This window comes from Eucyclogobius newberryi, unplaced genomic scaffold (genome assembly GCF_026437365.1).
Source record: "Eucyclogobius newberryi isolate DKJ021-1_F unplaced genomic scaffold, fEucNew1.0.hap1 SCAF_19, whole genome shotgun sequence".
In the NCBI taxonomy this organism is placed as follows: domain Eukaryota; kingdom Metazoa; phylum Chordata; class Actinopteri; order Gobiiformes; family Gobiidae; genus Eucyclogobius; species Eucyclogobius newberryi.
Genome location: NW_027315823.1, coordinates 19148025 through 19169398, shown reverse-complemented (window position 1 = coordinate 19169398; position 21374 = coordinate 19148025). Strand labels below are relative to the sequence as shown.

Genomic DNA, 21374 nt, shown 5'->3' with positions numbered 1-21374 from the left:
CTTATTTTGCTATAACACTTAAAACATTGCATCTGGTTCGTCCAATGTAAATGCTATGTCCATATAAAATAAATACATCAATAAATCAAATAATTCAAGAAACGGATAGGATCAGAATGAGAAAAAGTTTTATTGCTATTGTCAGCGAACAACATTCACAAACAGAGGAATTTGCTCTAGTGTTAAGATGCAACATACAACAATGAACAATATTAAAAGCAAAATATATCAAATAAGTCATGCATTATAAAACGAATTAAAATTGACTAATAAGACAAAAAATAGATTGAAATTGCAATTGAATGATAAGTTATTATTTTACATTTAACGGTTTAAATATCACATTACATTAATATATGACTTACACGACATTTGAGTTAATTGGCTAAGTGGTGTAATTATGTGCACAATCAAACTCCTCGTTCGACTCCATGACGTAACGCCGCATTGGCTTGTACTGTATCCTCTTATTTCGTAACCGATCGGAGGCTGCTGTGTTTTCTCGAGCAGCGAACACGAGCGGCTCGTCGTACAGTCACCAGGGGGCACGCACACGGTCAAAATCATAATAATGCATTTGAGCAAAGCTGAGTGTGCGTCGCCTGGCCCCGCACGCGCCGATGCGATGGAGACGCGCGTGTAGCTCATGTGTCCGGCGGGACTGCCCCTGGCTTTTTCTGGGGATCATATTGGATCATATTGTTTGCAGGACGTTGTTCCTCCTGCAGCCCCCCCAGTCTATCCCGACGTAGTTGTGAATTGAACATGGCGACTGTACCAGTGTATTGCATCTGCAGATTACCTTACGACGTGACCCAGTTTATGATCGAGTGCGACGCTTGCAAAGACTGGTTCCACGGCAGGTAAGGACTTTATCGCGGCGCGAGCTGCGTTTTGTGGCGCCTTGTAGCAGAAAACAAACAAAAATGGCGAGCGCTCGGGCGTTTGACAGCTTTGTGGCTCTCCTCGGCCGTCTACATCTGACGAGAGGCCGCGCGGCGAGGCGAGGAAGGAGGAGTTACGCGCGGCTGGCCCGGCTCGTGGCATTTTTCAACAATATTATAAAGCATAGATGTGTCCGCGGGGCGATACGCGCGCGGCTTTATGTGGCGGCGGAGGAAGGCGCGGGCTTCGTCGGGTTCAGTCAGTGGAACATCCCGCGGATCCCGGACCGCGGCGACGCGAGCCCCAGTCTCGATTTCACCCGCGTCCTTCTCCGAAACGCGGTGCTTTTTTCCCCCCCGCGCGCGCGGCGTTGGGGCGAAAAATGCCCGCGCGTGTGTCGTGTTCGTGCGGGCGATGTTTGTGCTGTTTTTTACACCTTAAAATCACGCCAGTCCGAGCGCCGGGGTCAGTGCGCGGATCAGTCCCGTTCAGGCTCCGCGCTCCCCCGCCGCAGCTATGGCTGACGGAGAGCTCCCGTGCCGAGAGTGTTTCGCGGTTCTGCGGCGATTGACGTCTAATTATAGCGTGTATGTGTCTGTTTCGATTGTTGTTACGACGTTGTGCTTGTGGCGGTTCACTTTCCCCTCTCGACACGAGCCGTAATCTGCCCTGAACGAGACTCGTCGCGGTGAATCTTTCCTCCGCGGGCTTCTCCGCGCTCGCCTTTGTGTGTCGTTTGGCTTTTACCCCGCGGTTCGGTCATGTCACGGCTCTAAAACATTAGTTATTCGTGTTTGATTTGTCAAACGAGCTTCTCAGAGCAGAGTATTTACGCGCCTGAACATTAACCCTTTGCTGCTCCACAGGCAGCAGCCTCAGTCTGGACTAAATGAACTGCTCTGACTCAAAAGCATTTGCCTCTGTTTCCTTACGCTCAGATGCCTTAAATACGTACATTCATGTCATTAATTTATTATAGGCCCATCCTAAACAACATCCATAGTCTTAAATGTGTTATTATTCTGTAATATGCCCTTAGGAAGTGTACAGACTGTGTATAAACAGTGTATACATATGTAACAAGCTTAATATCAAGGTTAGTGACCTTGAAATAACAACATTTTAATATAGTTACTGTTGCTACAGTCATCCCGGACTTTATGTTGTAAAGTAAATGGATAAAAGTGTATAACATATACACATACATTACTTTTGTTCATTTTTATGTCCAAAGCTACAGGCTTCCACCACTACAATGGCAGAGTCTGCTTCAGTCTGGCCCAACCTTATGCTACACTTTCTCTTCTGTTCTTCTGTTATCACGCCGCTCATAGTAAACATACGTTTATGCTTGCTCTTGTTTACTGTCATTCCACTTTAGCTTTTAGCCTTTTGAGTCACTAGTTTTGCTTACGTTAAGAACGAATAAAAAACACAGCTGTCAACAATATGTGTGTGTGTGTGTGTGTGTGTGTGTGTGTGTGTGTCTGTGTGTGTGTGTGTGTGTGTGTGTGTGTGTGCTTTGTATGGAAACCCTGTTAGACATTATGTTATCTCTCTGACTCACTCCAAGCTTGATGTGACATCAAGTGCACTCCAGGTTAATCTGGATTTCCTTAAAGATCCCCAACATCTCACAATATAAAAAAAAAACTGGGCTTTAGTCCAACAAACTATCAACTATTTTAATTACATCAGTAATAACATAATTCAGGGTATTTGTCAATTTGCGACTTTTATGAGCGTTTAACCAAGTTATTACAGTGTTTCTAAGTAAACTCAGGACTGGGCCATATTGACAAGAATGAATATCGATATTTTTCTGGAGTATCCCAGTTATGTCAATCCAACAGAAATGTGTGATTGTTTTTAAATGTCGAGGTTAAATTATCAGACGAATGTAAAATGTCTGTGAATTGTATTACAAAAAGTGCAGAAAGATCGCCTGTTGCCCTCATTTGAAAGTTTACAACTTAAATACATAACTATATTATTGCATTTTTTTCTCGAAATTCAAATTTTGCATATTTTCAAAACAACATTCACGATATATTTACATTTCAATATATTGCCCACCACCACAGCCTTTTATTTAGAGCAACACCTGCAGTATTGTCCGTTCCATAAGTTTAATCTGAGGTGAACCTGGTTATGTTTAATATGTCTGTAATAATGTGTTCATCTCTTGTCAAACGTCCAGAGAAGCTGAAGTACCATGTCTTTTGTTGACGATATCCACTGTGACATTTCCTGCTTGAGAGTTTAATTCAAGGAAAACAAATATTAAATTCAATATTTTTTTTTCTTATAACTTAACTCTAGACAGTGTCTGATCAGAACATTAAAGAAGTCACATTATAGTGTTAAACTGTAACATACTTGGATCTAGGCCAGTCAGTCACGAGAAAACATTTTGAAGAGTGACATTTTGCTACAGAAAAACACAACTATAAATTATAATAATGAAACTACTGTATTCTCTTACAGAATCATTCTAAAGCAGGATAATCTTTTTGAACCAAGCTGAAAGAGACAGTTACTTATTTTACTCAACTCTTGTACTAAATGTGCATATGAAAAACATCTCCAAAAATGCAAAATGAACCCATTGCAAATATTGAGCCCTAAGAAATATTGATGCATAAGTCCTAATTATCGTGGCCGGATACAGATTTATTTGACATTCTTTTCAGTGTAAACCACAACATTGATGTAAAAAGGATTAATAATAGAAACAAGTTTGATAACTTCCTGTTTATAACTGCAGTTACAGACATTTCACTGTAACAAGCAACAGAATATGTTTTTTTATTGTTGAAAAATGGCTATGTAACATTTGCTAAGTGTATGACCCAAAGTCTTACTTTTTTAAATAATCACAAGTAAGTACTGATGTGGACGGGGATAGGGGGTAGGTGTAAACAGAACTTTTCTAAGCACTTGAGCCCCAAATTTATGACAATTCAGGATTATTCAAACAGGCATGAATCAATCAAAATGTAACGTTGAGTAAGATACTGTTGATGGAACACCGTTATACCATGGTTAAATGCACATAAAATATGTCTCCGCTAAGTGAGCAGTGAGCACCCTGTGAGGAGCGGTGAGAGTGGGAGAGAGACGGGGGGCTGGGGTGGGAAACTCCCAATTCATTGAGTCATTGAGTTCAGCAGCGGCTCCAAACGGGAGGAATGCGCCTATGCATCTGCTGCGGAAACACCAGTGACATCATTTCTACTACGACGAAAGGAATGAATGAAATAGGAATGAAAACATGAGTTTGTTTTCAAAAATGATAACAACGGAGCAACTGACTGCTGCCCATCTACCACAAACGTGCATTTCAAATATATTAGGAAGGTGTGAACCCTTGGTTTGTTTTCTTTTTATCACTAGGTGAAATGTAATGTATGTTTTTATTTTCCTTTGCAGCTGTGTTGGCGTGGATGAAGATGACGCCCCTGATATCGATATTTATCACTGTCCTAACTGTGAAAAGACCCATGGCAAGTCCACGTGTAAGCAGTCTTATAATTTGATAATGAAACATTGTGGAAATTATCATGCTTTTCCTCTGTTTTGTTGTCAAGCTGTTATTGTATTGTAACAGATGAACATTATTTAATTACAAAAACAATGGAATTGAATCATAGCCACGTTTGGATAATTTAGTGTTTTGGTTCTCTCATTTGTGTTGCCAGTTTCAAAGATGAAATCCAGCGTGTTTAAACTTATGCCAGTCCCAATCTAAAGCACCTGCACCAATCATGAATCAGTGCTAGTGCAGCCTCTGCAGCTCAGTGAGGGACTTCTGTAGGTTCTGAGCTGAACATGAGCCATGGTCGTAAACTGAGAATAGATAAACGTATTGTCGTACTGTGCAGTTGTTTCTTGATCAAGCCGCGTGTAAGTATGTATGTGTCTTATTTCTGTTTTCAGTAAAAAAGAAGAAGAGCAAAAATGATACGGGCCAAAGCACAGACATCAAAGCGGTTCAGAACGGCAGTCAAGTGTTCATTAAAGAGCTACGCAGCAGAACCTTTCCCAGGTAAATAACCTCATTCACTTTATATGCTGTTTACAAATACGTTCATTTAAATTCAGTGTGTTAGCGTATCAATTATATAATATGGTTATACATAATATGTAAATCATGGGTATTTGTAAATGTACTTATTTACTTTATGACTACCGGTAATGATAACCATGTTATTATGGTTATCTTTAGCTTACTACGAGTCATAATTTGATTAATTAACACATTTGTGAGTTGTGTCTTCAGCAATGCTCAGAAACCTTTATTTACCATCTATATCAGGGGTTCTCAAACTCTTTTCTGGCAATCCACTTTTTATAATTGTCACCTTTCGCCACCCAACCTCCCTCACTTTTTTAGATAGCCTTTTTTTTACCATATTCTTAGCCTATACAAGGATTATAATATTGAGAAATAGGCTTTTATCTGTACATTTAAGACAGGCAAGAGTTTTACCTTTGCATTTGGTGAGGCAACTATTCTTTTGAGCAGCGAGAGTGAGCAGTTTTGACTCGTCTCATCACTCCAAAAATAATGTCAGCTTTAACAGTTGTATGTGACGGGCTGGACTGTGGCAGCAGGAGTCTGCACTGCAGAGGAACTACTTCAAAACTCCACAACTTTACACGACCAGCAAAGTTTAAGAACCAATGATCTATATCATGTCCTGACCCTGTGGTTGCTGCGGTTCATTGAAGGACTTTAGGAGATACATAATGGGCTCAATGTTGTTGCTTTATTTTTCTTTTCTTTTTTTCACAAAATAACAAAAACAAAAAAACATTGCTGTTTTAGATTAAAAGTCAATGAACCTGTTTTTATTTGTAATTTACAGTGAACAAAATGCCAAACAATGATCTACCTATTAGACAAATTAGAACTAAACATAAAAAGGAAGGCGTATGGTACTGTGCTCCTGCTGGTTAAAGATGGCACTGCTGTTAAAGAGCAGTTGCCTTTAGGTTGTCCAGGAAGCTGTCTGAAGATTACAGATTACTGATTACATTTTCTCCTAAAATGTGTTCGAGCTTCTAAAATCTAATAACAAATGTTAAATTCTGCAACTCTGATGAATATTTAGTTTATACCTGACACAGCAGATGAACAACAGGAACTCTGCAGCTCACATTTATCACTGATACAGACTTTGTGATCATACAAAAGTTGAACTGATTATCTTTCTCTCATTAAATAAGATGTTTCTTAGTCTGTTTGTTGAGGAAATTAGTGTTATGTGGCAGCTGAATGCTCTAAATATCAAACTGTGGCATTAGTTATTTACAAGCTAACGTTAGCGGAGCTCTGCACAATCGCAACAACAACAGAGACACTTTCACTTTAGGTTTGGGCCTGTAAAGTTAATTTGAGCAAAACTAAAGCTCCATGAACAAAAATGAGGCTGAAAAAAATAGAAACACATTAATCAGTTGCGCTGCCTTTAATTCTGCCACTAGGTCACAATGTTTGAGCATTTCTCAACTAAAAGTACAGGTAGATGCATAACTATCTAAATGCTATCCAAACACAGATTTTGTCTATCTTGCGTCCACTTGTCCGTCTGAGGGAGTCACTGTGGAACTCCTCCAGGAGAAGGAGGGTCTAAGGACAGGGGAGCCTGGGACACTGCCAAGTCCCTATGAACATTGTTTAATCTGTTTTTCACTGTCGCCCTCCAAGGCAACTACTGTTGTGATTTTGGGCGTTACAAAAATAAATTTAATTTAATTTAATTTTCACGTTAGCGCCCGGCTAGTTCCGGTTGCTGTAAAAGTGGATCTTCACTTCTTGTTCCATTCATTCTCTGTGGGAATGAGCCGGGTCATGCTCAAATAAATCAAAATAAAACAGTTAAAGCGAGTTACAGATAATCGCTGGCATCATGTTAAGACTTTGACATACCATGTAAATATATCACTGGAGGAAATCTATGTGTTTATAAAAGTACATGTTTTTGTCTCAAAGCTAAAGGCTAACATACATTAACTTAAATGTAAAACAGACAAACTTGATAAAAGTACATAGAATGCAAAGTCCAGTGTTTTTGTAAACAGGCAATTTCAGTTTATTGATTATATTTATTGTATGTTAGCATTAACTTAGAGACAAATCAACATACTTTTACAAACATGAAGACGTCGCCAGGTGAAGTATTTACAGGGTACTAAAGGTCTTAACATGCTGCCTGTGATTTTACATCTGTAACACACTCTCCACTGTGTGTTAATTAATAATATTGATTATTTTAGCGAGACTGGGCTAATTTCCATAAGGAATGAAGGGAGCATGAAGTGGAGCTCCTCAGTTTTAAGGAAACTGGAACCTGAAATTGTGTTGCCAATTTTTACACTTTCCACTATTTTATTCATTTAATTATCTAGAGACAATTTACAGTATATCAGATAGTAGTTTTTATTACATCCATCACCATAGATTGTACTTTTTGTGAAGCTGTACTTTTTCCTAGAAAATATTATATTTGTCTTCTTTTGGTAGAGAAGAAAATATGTCTTTAATGGAAAAAAAATACCGACTATCAACAGCATTTGATGTGACGTTTTCCTACAGTTACCTCCATTACATCATTTTCAATAGTTCAATGACAGCATTTTAAAGGGTCTATAATCTACACAAAAATAACTAAAAACACAGTTAGTGCAGTTATTATCGTGTCACTGTAATGAAAGTCTTTGTACAATGTATACCACAGCTCACAAGTGTGAATAATAAATATGATAATTGAGCAATTGAGCTAATGCCCTTTCCTTTTGAAATTGTTTTGACCTTTGCATTACCTACTGAGATCACTATTGCAACACTGTGTTTCTGCTTAAAAACAACGTTAGTACCGGTAATAGTGAATGTAGTTTTTAGCGTGTAGACCTGTCCGTGACCCTTTGTTAACCTCACTGTTTGTTTCAGCTCTGATGATGTCGTGCTGAAGCTCAGTGGTGTCCAGCTGAACATGGACTACCTGGAGGAGAATGGTTTTGATGAGCCGCTCCTGGTCCAGAAAAAGGATGGTCTGGGCATGTCCATGCCTGCATCCACGTTCTACATCAGTGACGTGGAAAACTATGTTGGTGAGGACACGTTATGAAGGATGTATGGCTTTTTATGATGAAATACAACTCAAACATTTTTTTTTTTTTTTATTGACTTTATATGTATAAAACCTCCTTCAGGCCAATTAACAAAACTAAAACTTATCAAGTTAGATACTGAGTTTGAAAATACTTTTTGTACCAATTGCCTATGAACAAAATTCACAAACATAGAGTCAGTGCAACATACAACAATGAACAATAATAAAACAACATATATAGAATCAAAAAGGGCATGTATTAAAGAAAAACAATTAAAATTTACGGTAGGATAGAAATATCCTATATACACATAATATTGGAACAGAATGTAAACAGACTATTTCAAAAATCCATCCCCTGAAAAGCTACTGGACCAGACGGTGTCACCCCGGCCACCTTAAGACAATGTGCAGGTGAGCTGGCCCCCGTCTTCATTGGCATTTTTAACACCTCCCTGGAGTCATGCCATGTCCCAGCCTGCTTCAAGAAGCCCATCATTGTCTCTGTCCCCAAGAAACCCCGGATCACTGGACTTAAAGACTACAGACCTGTGGCACTGACGCTGTAGTCATGAAGTATTTGAGCGCCTGGTCCTCCCCGACCTCAAGTCCTTCACCTCCCCCTGCTGGACCCCCTGCAGTTCGCCTACAGAGCCAACAGGTCTGTGGACGACGCCATAAACCTGGCACTTCACTTCATCTTGCAGTATCTGGACTCCCTGGGAACCTACGTCAGGATCCTGGTTGTGGACTTCAGCTCTGCATTCAACACCATCCTCCTGCTCTGCTCCAGGACAAGCTCTCAGCTCAACGTGCCTGACTCCACCTGCAAGTGGATCACTGACTTCCTGACGGATCAGAGGCAGTGCTGCTGGGGAAGAATGTCTCCAACACTCGGACTATCAGCACAGGAGGAGCTCCACAGGGCTGTGTACTTTCTCCTCTGCTTTTCTCCCTGTACACAAACTGCTGCACCTCCAGCCATGACTCACTGATCATGTTTGCGGACAACACCACCCTCATCAGGCTCATCTTGGACTGGGATGAGTCTGTCTACAGGAGGGAGGTGTAGTGGTAACAACCTGGAGTTCAACGCCCAGAAGACAGTGGAGATGATTGTGGACTTCAGGAAAGTCACAGCCCCCCAGCCCCTCTCACCATGACAGACTCCCCCATCTCCACTGTGGATTCCCTCCACTTTCTCTGCACCACCGTCTCACAGGACCTAAAGTGGGAGCCCACCATCAGCTCCCTCATCAAGAAGGCGCAGCAGAGGATGTACCTGCAGCAGCTGAGGAAAGCCAAGCTGACAGCGGAGATGATGGTGCAGTTCTACACGACCATCATTGGGACCATCCTCACCTCCTCCATCACCGTGTGGTACACTGGTGAGAAGGTTGGCTGCAGACTTCCATCTCTGCAGGACCTGTACGTTTCCAGGGCTCTGGGACGAGCAGTTTGGATCACAGCCGACCCTTCTGGCCTTCTCACCCTGGACATGGACTATTTGAGCCACTTCCCTCAAACAGGAGGCTACGGTCCATCCAGACCAGAACCTCTTGCCACCAGAACAGTTTCTTTCCCTCTGTCGTTGGACTCATGAACACTTCTTAAACATCTGTCACTTTAACCATAATTTAACCACCCACTGACTGCACTGTTCACTTTCTGCACTATATATGTAAATTCAACTGTAAATTTGTGTACATAGTAAGCTTATTTTTTATCTTATAGCCTATTCTTATGTATATCCTATAGCAGATTTGAATTGTTTTTCTTTTTGACTTACATAGGTTGTTTTATCCTTGTTCATTGTTTAATGTTGCACCGAATCACCAAAGCAAGTTGCTATGTTTGTGAATTCTGTTCAGTAACAATGGTAATAAACCTTTTCTGATTCTGACATTGCCACTAATAATGGTTTGATTAATTGGTAAGTACTAAGTGAATATGCCGCTCCACCTCATAGCAATATTGCATTTGATTGTAGAAGATAAATAAAAGAAACTTAAGTTTGAGCTTGAAGCGAAGGCTGAGGATGCTGCAGTCATATTTTCACCATGTCCACTAGAGGGCACCCTTGACCTTTTAATGTTTTGATGCGACTGTGACAAGGCGCTTTGACTGTTTTTATGGTTTGTTTTATTTCTTCTAATTGTTTCACAGGACCAGATGTCAGCGTGGATGTGATAGACGTCACTAAACAGACAGACAGTAAAATGAAGTTGAAGGAGTTTGTGGACTACTACTACAGCACAAACAGAAAGAAAGTATTAGACGTCATCAACCTGGAGTTCTCCGACACAAGGTCAGACAGTAAACCTCGGCTTCTTTTCTCACTTGAGTCTCCAGATCTGATCATCATCTTTTCTCCATATGTTTGACAGGATGAACAGTATAGTTGAAAGTCCGCAGATTGTCCGCAGGTTGTCCTGGGTGGAGAACTACTGGCCCGATGATGCTCTGCTAGGAAAGCCTAAAGTCACCAAATACTGTCTCATCTGTGTCAAAGACAGTTACACAGACTTCCACATTGAGTGTGGAGGAGCATCCGTCTGGTATCACGTGTTAAAGGTATTACCCGTACTCATATAGACTGAGATTTAGATTTGGATTCAAACAAAACAAAGTTAACTAAATGCCCAGTTTATACACAGTAGCTAATGCTTTTTAATAATTTGAGTGCACAATAAAAGTCGAAAAATAAAACATGTAAACCGCACGGTCCTCATTTTGATACCTAAAAATGCTGCAATGGTGTGTTGTTTAGGGAGAAAAGATTTTCTTCTTGATCAAGCCCACCTCCGCCAACCTGTCTCTGTACGAGCGCTGGAGGTCGTCGTCCAATCACAGCGAGATGTTCTTTGCCGACCAGGTGGACAAGTGTTACAAATGCATCCTGAAGCAAGGCCAGACCCTCTTCATCCCATCAGGTCCTCACCGCTCTTCAGCTGCAATGAAAAACAACATTTGGTCGTAATGTTTGACAGTGTTTTAATTCAATGGTTCTCACAGGATGGATCAATGCAATACTGACTCCAGTCGACTGTTTGGCGTTCTCTGGGCATTTCGTCCACAATCTCAGTGTTGAGATGCAGATGAGGTACTTTTTAAACACTAAATGTATGAAAATGCAATAATTGTGCTATACATTGAGCAAACTTGCCATATTTCCCCCCCCCCACATTTTATTCAATATGTCTTTAAATAATGATGAGCTTCGAAAACCTTGTCGTGAAACGTGGATCGCTTTCTGTAATCTTCACTATTTTCTTACCCTCAGAGCGTACGAGATTGAAAAGCGGTTGAAAGTTAAGACTCTCACCCCCTTTCCAAACTATGAGACAGCCTGTTGGTATGTGGGCCGACACTTCCTGGAGCGATTCAAAGGTGAATACTTCCTTCTGCAGTTTTAACGCAAAGCCAAAACCTCTACTTGACCTGCACGGTAAAAACAATCAAGAGAAACACTGGGTGAACTGCCGTACCTTCCGACGGCCATCGGCAAAAGTCTGCTGCACAGATGATGGCCTGGACGCTATAATATTATTTCAGTCATTAAATTGGTGAATCTCTGGGTTCACAGATGATTAGCTTCAAAAGGCTTGGCCCAGCTAGAATCACTTGCTCCATTACAAGGCTGTGTTTAAACTCTCCTCAGCTGGCTCGGGCCAATTGTTTATGTTTCCACCATTTTATCGGCATGTGTTCGATCCAGATTGCTAATGTGCGTGCAGTTCTTCCACTGTTAAAATGTCTTTTGTTTTACTGTAAGGTTAGTAAGATTTGAGTAGCTTTTAGTTTGAGTAGTCAGTAGTTTGGTGGTCAATACAGGTTACCATCTCATTGATTTGTGGTTATTTTTTAATTTTTTGCAGCTTTACATAAAGCAAATAAACAACCGGCTTCATATCTTGTACACGGTGCCAAAATTATCAACGGAGCCTTCAGAGCTTGGACTAAAAAGCAGGTACGTGGAGAGGACATATTGTTGTTATTTTTTCTTTCCAAGTTGCTACATGCTTGACAATTCTGTGTCTTGTATTATTGAAGGCACTTTTGGAACATGAAGACGAGCTCCCAGAAAACATGAAACCCTCGCAGCTTATTAAGGATCTTGCCAAAGAGATCAGACTGTCGGAGGTACAGATGTTTTTTTTATATTGTAATAACTTTTTTTATATTGTAATAACTATAAACTATATTCCCCTTCAATAAATGTAACTTTTACTTAACGTGCTCTACCAACAAGCTTTTCTGATATTCCAATATTTGTTATTTCCCCTTTTTTATTTTTAAAGAATGCAACAAAAGCCATTAAAAGTGAGCCAAGCATTAAGATCCCAGTGGAGGAGCCTCCGTCGACACATTCAGAACCTGAGGAACCGGTGTCTCCAGCTCACGTCCCGTCGCCAAGCAGAGACCGGCCACGCAAAAAGAAACCACCCAAACCTCCCAAGCCCCAAAAGATGCCCAAAGCCCCCAAGCCCCCCAAAGTGCCCAAGGTGAAGGAGGGAGGGAAGAAGAAGGCCAAGAAAGCAAAGGAGACGTCGCCGCCGCCCAAACCCTCCAGCTTTGCCGCTCTTGAATCCCATGCCAAGGACATCTTGAGTAAAATGGACCAGTCCAAAAAGGCCAAGGTTAGAACATGACTTATCTTATTTTAAGGGATGAATCTTGGTTAGTATTATAACATTTGCAGTGTGTTGCCAGATCCGATATTATTTAAAAAAAAAAATATTGTTAAAATGACAAATGTTTGTTCATATCAAATGCAAAGTTGAAAATATTCAGCAAATCTTGTACTCTCTTTATTTCTAGGCTGTTAAAAGTGTTCTTAGTTCATCTGAGAAAGAAATGACCAAACAGAACAGCGTGGACAAGTTTGAAATCAGAGAGCAGAATAAAAAAACGACAGAAGCAAAATGGAAATACAAGGTGAGAATGTTCATTTTTACTGTAGACTGAGAGAAGAGAATGACCTCAAGTCAAACTATGCCCACTGAATATAATTGCTGAAAGATTTGCACACTTCAAAGCGACGAGGAGAACAGAGTGATGTGTTTTAATCACACATCGAGGCCTGCAGCTCATCAGGCTCAAAGACTGTTCACCCTCCAATAGTTTATACCTAATGGAATTACACCGCGTTACTTCCAAACTATTCACATCTGCTCCCATCTTCAATTGGTTCTGTTGTACCATTGCAGCAGAACAATAGGGAAAGACCTTTGGAGTATAAATATAATTTGCTTGAACGGAAGACATTAGAGGGATTAGGTTCCATGGAAAATTCAATGCCAAAGTTCTGTGGAATGTTGGCCGCGTGCGCCGCGATGCCGTCGCTCGTCTGATCAAGCCAAACGCTTGCAGATGGACTGGACACCCTGATGACGTCTCCAAGGTCACTGAAAACTCATGGCTTATTAATACAGTTCAGCTCGGCACTGAAATGTCTGACCAAAAAAATCAATACTGACCCGTTTGGAGTTTTGAAAGTTTTACCAAGTGAAAAACGCCTTTCTAAGATATTTGTGTTAGTCAAAAATGTGTGTCATCACAAGAATCACAGTCTCAAACCGTACTCTCAGGAAGTTCTGTTTCCATCTCTTGATACTGTTTTTTATTGCAGTTAGGCTCCTGCTTTATTTACTGTGGTTTGTAATATCTTTTGTGTTTCTTCTACAGAACAGTAAACCCGATTCCTTGTTAAAGATGGAGGAGGAAAGCAAATTTGACAGAACGCCGCTGTCGAGCAATAAAGAAAGATTCAGCTTTATGTCTCACAAGAAGCTGCTCAGGTACGGCCTCAGTGTGTGTGACGTGAGTGTGCTGGTGATTATGTGCCGTGCAGCTGTCAGCGCCGCGTCCATTAGAGCTCAACTCAAGGCCTTCCCTTCAAGTGCTCGACTGATCCTTGTGTGCGTCGCTCATTGTCGTGCGGTTTCCTTCACAGCTCCAAAATGCTGAAACCTCAGACCAACTCGAGTGTTTTTGGGTCTTTACAAAACCTAAAAGAGGACAAAACTAAGCCGGTGAGAGACGAGTACGAGTACGTCTCCGATGAGGGCGAGCTGAAGATTGATGAGTTTCCCATCAGACGGAAAAAGAACACCACTGTTAAGAGAGACCTGTCGTGTGAGTGTTTACCCAGAACTACCTCCACTCAACATAAATCAAACTTAAATAATGATTGTTGATAAACATGTATTTGCAGTTAACTATAAAAATATACATATCTATCTTTCAGTTTTGTCAGACATCAGAGAACCGATTCAGCCATCCAAAAAAACAAAGTTACAGCCTTGTAGTAAGGTAAGAATTGTTGGTCATGGGTGAACTTTATACAGTCAAAAAACAATCTTTTATAAAGTGTATTGTGCAAAAAGATACAATACAAATTTAAAGATTTGATTTTGACCAAGGCTCATTGGTGTGGGAAATACAAGAGCTGTAAATACTTGGTCCTTGGGCTGGGTAATTAATCAAGAACAGATCGCTAAAATCTGGTTTGGGACATAGTTCATTCTTTGGAGGAGTTGGGCAGTTTTGTGTTGAAAAGCACTGATTAAAAATCTGTTTTGTTTTCGAAAAAAATACTGAAATCCATTTTGTTAAAAAAAAAAAAAAATCATCCCCATAATTGCCCAGCTCTAATATGAACCAATGAGATCTCTCAAGAAAGAACACTTCACCATGTTAAAATTGAAGAAGCTTAGTTAGTCAAATGTAAATGTGATGTGAGAAACCTTGCACTACAATATTGTTTGAATATTCAACAGATGTGTAACATACCTGGTGTGTTTTTTGTTCTCGTTATGCATTAGAGTGTTGAATCGTCAGACGAGGAAACTTTACACATAGACACAGAGGCCAAACCTGACGTCAAAAATCGCAACTCCAAGGTCAAGAAAAAAGGTGGCAGTGCCGCAGGAATTCTGGACCTGCTGCAGGCCAGCAAGCAAGTGGGAGGCATTGACTACAGCACAAACAGGTAAATTGACTTTAGCAGCACCACAGGTAGTAGTAGATAGTGTTCAAGTTTCTCTTTATTCATGGAAATCTATTCATCCATTTTAGTTTATTGTATTTGATGTGTCAGTTTGAATACATCAGAAGTGTTGCAGCTTTCACTCTCAAAATGAAGTCAACACTGCCCATACAAAATGATTTGACTTTTCTGTTTTAGGAAGCTGCAGAGCAAAGCTCCTTACAATATTACTTAAGGTTTTTGTTCACGACACAAAATAACTTTAACCAAATTGAACAATGCAGCTTCACATTTCACATTTCACCAAACTGTTTATAAACAGACAGAAAAAAATATCCATAAAAAGTGGGAACTAAATGTGTCCCGTAGGACATGTGCCATGACCCTTAATGAGCTTTACCTCTTATGCTCAGTAATGGGCCAAGACTTTGACAAACAAATGGACACTTGGTGACAGACAAAGTGGTCTTAAAAAGCCATATTCGTAACTCTCAAAGTGAAAAACTTGAAGTTTACACTGATCCTTTCAGCATTGTTGCTAAGCCTGTTTGTTTCATCTAAGGTTAATTTATCAAAAGCAGTATGGCTCCAGGCTCTTCACCTCATTTGAATTTTGCTGTTTTGGTTGACTCTTGATGGTCTATTTCCACCACACTGAAAGGTACAAATGAGCAGTGAAAGAGAGAACAACTTTAAATAATCATAAAATAAAAAATAGTTTAAATAGTTTTGCCAATTGTATAAAAGGAGATAATCTGTAGTGTGTCTGAATCTGTGTTGTGTATTGCACATATTTCCAAAGTTAGTGTATACATTATTTCTGGGAACCAAAGCTCTTGTTGATTGATGGACTTGACAAGCTTGTGCATAGTACTGCAATTATAGGCTTTTTGGCATTTCTAAGATGCCCTAAAGATCTATTGTCAAAGTTACATCATTTGACTAGACCAAATATCACTGTATGGCATTTAAATTAAACCCGTTCTGGAAAACAAATTCTCTTTTTGAGTCAGCTAGTGGAAAGGTGGAGCTCTGTTGCCATGCAGCCGTGGTGTAATAGATGTTTTGTTGTATTTCTCATGGTTGTACTTACAGTCAGCCCCCTGCGTCTCCCAGCACACAGGAGGCCATTCAGGGCATGTTGTCCATGGCCAACCTGTCGTCTTCAGACAGCTTACAGCAGCCCTGGAGCAACAGCCAGTCCCGCAACCACAGCCAGTCCAAGAGCAACTCCCACGGCACTCAGGCCAGCAGGAAGTCCGGCAGCAGCACCACGGGCAACAACAGCAGCAAGCGACCGACCAAACGCATGCCCAAGAAACCCAGGAGGAGCAGCAGCATGGAGAGCCTGGACTACGATGACGACCAGGACCACATGGACGCCTGTTTCAAAGACTCAGACTATGGTAAACATTGACTCCAGTGATGTGTAAATGAATGCACTCTCACAGGTCTGACTGAGCACCACATCTTTATTCTGGCGTGGAACCTTTATGTCAAGTCTATTATATTATTTTTTTGGCAGGGAAGGAACTCTTTTTGCTGTAGGTCATGTGACATGTTATTATGTTAAGGTCGCCACGGCTTTCCTCCCCTTGGGTTAGGGTTGATGGGTAAATGCTAAAGTCAGTATATTGGTGCTGGTATTGATATTGATAGTAAGTTGGAGGTTTATGGGACTCGTTCCTGGGCACACCTCACTGGGAAGGCAGGTGCGCTGCAGAAAAGGCACTGAGCTGAAAACTCAAGAAAATCTCACTCTGCACTTATTTTATTATATATTATCTTTATTATATTATATTATATTGTATTAATATTATTATTATATTATGTTCTTATTTTATTTAACGACTTTCGGTTCCTCTTGAGGTTCATATCAGTACGGAAACGTTCTCAAGTACAGTATATCAGGCCGATATATTTACTGCCCCCTTCTGGTACAGTTTGGCCATGTATCTGGGTTTGCAACAATCTGTTGACTCAATATGTGCTAATTAGCCCATCCACATTAAAAAACACTATCCTCCACAAACTAAACACAGGTTTTTGGGGTGCCAATTTGCTATGACCGACAAATGAGACTCTAATTAACAGTTCAAAAAGCACGGAACTGGTGTTAATAGCCTATTGGCACGCTGGGAGTGCCTGCAGCAGCTGGCTTTGGATGAACTTCATACAATATGTTGCAGTGGATGGAAAATATTTTACAATTTGGAGCAACACAAAAGAGTGGTTTCCAAAAAACGTAAACATAATCCTCATTCACAGCTAATGAATAGATTGAATCCAGATTTAGATTTGAAATATACACATGTTGATGCTTTATGCAGGCTGAAGCCACCTGTTAACGCCATTATTGTTTTCCTCATTCTTGACTGCTTTTCTTCAGTCACTCACTCCAACATTAACAGTCCATTTTAATTTTTAGTTTATCCTTCTTTGGAATCTGAAGAAGACAATCCTGTTTTCAAATCAAGATCGAAAAAGCGGAAAAGTAGTGACGACACGCCGTACAGTCCCACAGGTCAGTGCACCAACACCAATCCTTTGCAGTCTTTTCCTAAATGTGTTCTGAGTTGTGTGTGTTGTGCTCTCAGCTCGTGTTGGACCTTCAGTCCCGAGACACGAGCGGCCAGCCAGAGACGGGGCGCGGGTGGCCTCTGTAGAAACAGGCCTGGCGGCTGCAGCGGCCAAGCTCTCGCATCAGGTACAAGCGATATTTAGTTTCTCTGGAGCTCTGAAATGTTGATTTAAATGTCCAAATTGATTTTATGGGTAAGGCAAAACATTTAATGTCCTTTTTAAACAGGAGGAGCAACAAAAAACAAAGAAAAAGAAGAAAAGTACCAAAAAGAAGCCTTTAGTGACGGAGGATCCCCCAAGACTCTCTCAGGACAGCAGTTCTGATCACAATGCAGACTCTAATGATGGCAATATGTCGGATCAGGAGTTAAGCACTGGGACAGTCAAATCTCCCGGAGGACCCCAGCCCATGGCCCCAGGGGTGTTCCTCCACCAGAGACGGCCATCTTTGTCCTCACCCAACAACAGCACCCACTCCTCAAGCACCAACAACAGTGGCCTGGCCAAGGGAGAGCGTCCAGCTGCTCCTGACTCCAAAGGTGAGCTGCTTCTCTGCTCATGGTTCACGCGGCAGCATTTTAGCACAAATAAATCTGTGAAATGCATAGGTGACTAACAAAAATAGATATACGTGTTGGCTGCTTGGAAGTAGGGTTGAACAACTTGGGAAAAACAGTAATTGCGATTGTGTTTTATACGATTTATATGATTATGTTTTAATAATATGATTCTGTTCACCTTTAAACTTATAAACTAATACAAGAATCACATGTAATTTAGAACATGCTTGTACCGATGCATTACCGACTTGTAGAATAAGACAGCATATTCTATTCAAATTGCAATTTCGATTTGATTGCGATGAATCTTGCAGCTCAAGTTGGAAGCGTCTTTCATTCAATAATTTTATCGCTCTGGATGTAGTGTTTTGTCCATTTCTAAATGTACCTGCTTCTGCTATTTTAGTCACACGTGTCAGGATGGTTTGATTTGTAAGTTTTCTCTCTTGTTCTTTTCACAGCAAAGCGGCTAAAGAAAGGCATGGCCACAGCCAAACAGAGACTAGGAAAGATTTTAAAAATTCATCGAAATGGAAAGCTCCTCCTGTAGCATGCGACGGACTGGGTTCCCGAACTCACCCCGCGGCCCGAAACCCCCTTTTTAACCGAACGAGGAAAAAAACTGAACCAAGAGTTGGAGGAAACGGGGCGAAATCATGCATTTTTTCAATTTATAAGAAGAACATCACTCAAATAGGTTTTTGCCTCCTCTTATACTTTATAACTTTCAAATATAAAAAGTGTACAGAACCTACTATAAATATTTTTTATGAGAACATGTGTCATTTTACTACAGCGGTTTGTTTATCAGGGGTTGCTAAAACATGAAGTAGAAATACATTGCAGTCATTCCAAATGGTAAACTGAAAGTATCCCTTGCATGTGTGGAGTTGCATGTGCAGGTTAAGTTTGGGCTTTGTATTTTGGCTTTGACCAGGCGGACGCAGCTCATCAGCGCCGGCCATGTCCACACTAATAAGACACAGCACTCCATCAACGTCTGTCAGTGTTCAGTTTTCCTGCTCACGGGCAAAGACAACACTCACTTTAAAATGCACTGACATCAAGAAAACTCCTGTCCTTTGAGAACTTAACCGTGTGGACATGGCTGTGCCCTAAAACCCCCGCCACTCACATTTTACTTAATCCTGTTTATCACTTCTGTTACTAAAGCAAAGCACTATCAAGAGTCATATTTATTTATTGGTATGGTAGCTAGGGCTAAGCAGGACTTGGAGGAGCGACTGTAAAGCACAAAGTGAGTGGACTGTGGTACAATGGGCTGTTTCAGACCTCCCTTCAGGCTTGGACTAGTTTCTGTGTTGCCATTGTAACAAAGTATGTATTCTCAAAGTGTTGGAAATACATCGGAATTAAGTAAACCTACACAGTGGTTTACAGGACTCAAAAAGAAAAACGTCAAAAGAACTACATTGTGTTTGATTTTAAATGTATTTTATATTTTTAATTCTAGTTCACACAAATTTGGATTGTGATTGTGTACAATATTGCGGAAACAAGATCCTTACTTATTTAACGTCAAATCGTACAGCTTTATATTCTACTTTGTGTAAAACTGAAAGCAGCAAACACACTCTTGTCCTGTAAAGTGGTCTCTTTGTGGGTGACATGGACTGGTCTGAGCTTATGGGGAGGTTGGAGCCTGGGGTTTGATAACGATGAGCTTGGTCCGTGTCAGGTTTTGCCGTTACATGGGATACTTTCTCTCTTCTGTTGCTTTGCCAGGCAGCACAACCACATTTGTGCATTTCACCACGTCACAGTACAGTGTAGAGAATGTAGCTTGTACATAGCCTTTTTCAATTACCTTTTTTTTTTTCTTCCTCTTATGGTTTGATCTTACATTTTTACTGGTTTTGCTAATCATGAATAAATAAATGCAAATATATAAATATATATCAATATACAGTATCGGCCGAGCAAATCTGTTACATTTTATTTTTTATAGTTAGTTTTTTGTTTGGTTTATTTTTTCTTAAGGTGTTGCCTGGAAAACAACTGAAGAACCTTTTTTATTTTTTATTTTCATATGGCCTTACTTACACATAGCTAATTGTACCGTATTGTGTTTTCAGTTCAAATGAGAGACAAAGCTTTGAGGAGAATTTATGTAAAAAAAAGTTTTTAAAAAAAAAAGAAAAAATGAAACACTTACACAACCAACCACAGACACTTAAAGTTTCTCCGACCAGCCTCTTGTTGGAGCTCTAGTAACCTGAAGGGTTTTGGAATTATTTTACTAGCACCTCGTGAAGTGTTTATGTGTCAGTGATGTAATTTATTAATGTTTGTAGCTTTTTTATACTTGTACAATTCTTAAAGAGTTTTTGGTTTGGAATATTTCAACATCTTGTGAATTTATCCTCAACAGAATTTCTGTTTGGTTCTTCTTCTGTTGGTTATTGTACGTGCGTGAGTGCGATCGGGGCCATCGCAAACATTTTACCGATTTATACCAGCAACATTTTTCAAACTAACAGTTCTTTGTGGATGTCTTATAAGACCTGTATTTCTCGTCAGTTATGTCATGAAATTCCAATTTGATCCGATATGTAAGACATAGAAATTGGTTATCCTCAACTACATGCCTGAGCTTTTTAGTGTTGCAAATAATAATATAATATGATAAACAGGGCTATGGATCTTGACATCTTTCTGTAATACCATTATTGTAATCTAGAGTAAGTTTGTGGCAGCTCTAATAATACATCTGCAGAGTATTTACGCCTCAGTGTCGCCATGGTCTGGTATCACGCTCTACATTTCCACTATGACATTTCTTACATGTTTGGCCTCCATTTTCGTACTGGTTTTTGGGTGGAGCATTTACCGAACGGCTTTGTGGGTAGAAGTGTTAAGTTCTCACGAAGACTTCCTCAAACGCTGGTCAAAAGTGGAACATCTTTTCAGGTTTTGTTTCACAGGGTTCCTACACAATATGTACAAACATGGAATATGGGTTTGGAGTATTTTATGTCTGTAAACGTAATAATATGAGAAAATACTATGACATGTTTTGTTCAGTTTTTTTAATTGCTACAAAATCTGTGTTGAAAAATTGATTCCCCCGGCCTATCATCATGTGAGCTTAAATTTAAGATCAATTTACTATTTTAAGAAACAATATGTCGGCAACATCCGATAAATGTATTCTTTACTAATTTTTTCACACTTAACATTTCATATCCTGGCTGACAAATGACTTGTGATGCCTGC

The 21374-nt window shown here is 40.2% G+C and overlaps 2 protein-coding genes across 2 annotated transcripts in view; both read left to right on the top strand.

Annotated features, from left to right (window-relative positions):
• LOC140365549 (cell division cycle-associated protein 7-like) overlaps positions 1-9891 on the top strand; it is a 40074-nt gene extending 30183 nt beyond the window's left edge. Inside the window, exon 9 of the mRNA XM_072452039.1 lies at positions 9880-9891. The gene's annotated coding sequence lies outside the window, so the exon portion shown is untranslated. The remainder of the gene's footprint in view (positions 1-9879) is intronic.
• On the top strand, positions 506-18913 carry phf2 (PHD finger protein 2). Its single transcript, XM_072452040.1, has 22 exons — positions 506-863; positions 4318-4403; positions 4825-4933; positions 7841-8001; positions 10170-10311; positions 10391-10577; positions 10774-10936; positions 11019-11106; positions 11287-11393; positions 11882-11973; positions 12057-12146; positions 12305-12643; positions 12825-12941; positions 13692-13804; positions 13960-14141; positions 14254-14318; positions 14831-14997; positions 16090-16400; positions 17423-17518; positions 17592-17701; positions 17804-18116; positions 18599-18913. The coding sequence occupies exons 1-22, from the start codon at positions 766-768 to the stop codon at positions 18685-18687; spliced, it is 3225 nt and encodes a 1074-aa protein (XP_072308141.1). The 5' UTR covers positions 506-765; the 3' UTR covers positions 18688-18913.
• The last annotated feature ends 2461 nt before the right edge of the window (positions 18914-21374 follow it).

Coding starts and splice junctions, on each gene's coding strand:
- phf2 (XM_072452040.1), top strand. CDS start 766: ATGGCGACTGTACCAGTGTATTGCATCTGCAGATTACCTTACGACGTG. Junction 13,805..13,959: donor TCTCACAAGAAGCTGCTCAG/GTACGGCCTCAG, acceptor TTTCCTTCACAG/CTCCAAAATGCTGAAACCTC. Junction 18,117..18,598: donor AGCTGCTCCTGACTCCAAAG/GTGAGCTGCTTC, acceptor TTCTTTTCACAG/CAAAGCGGCTAAAGAAAGGC.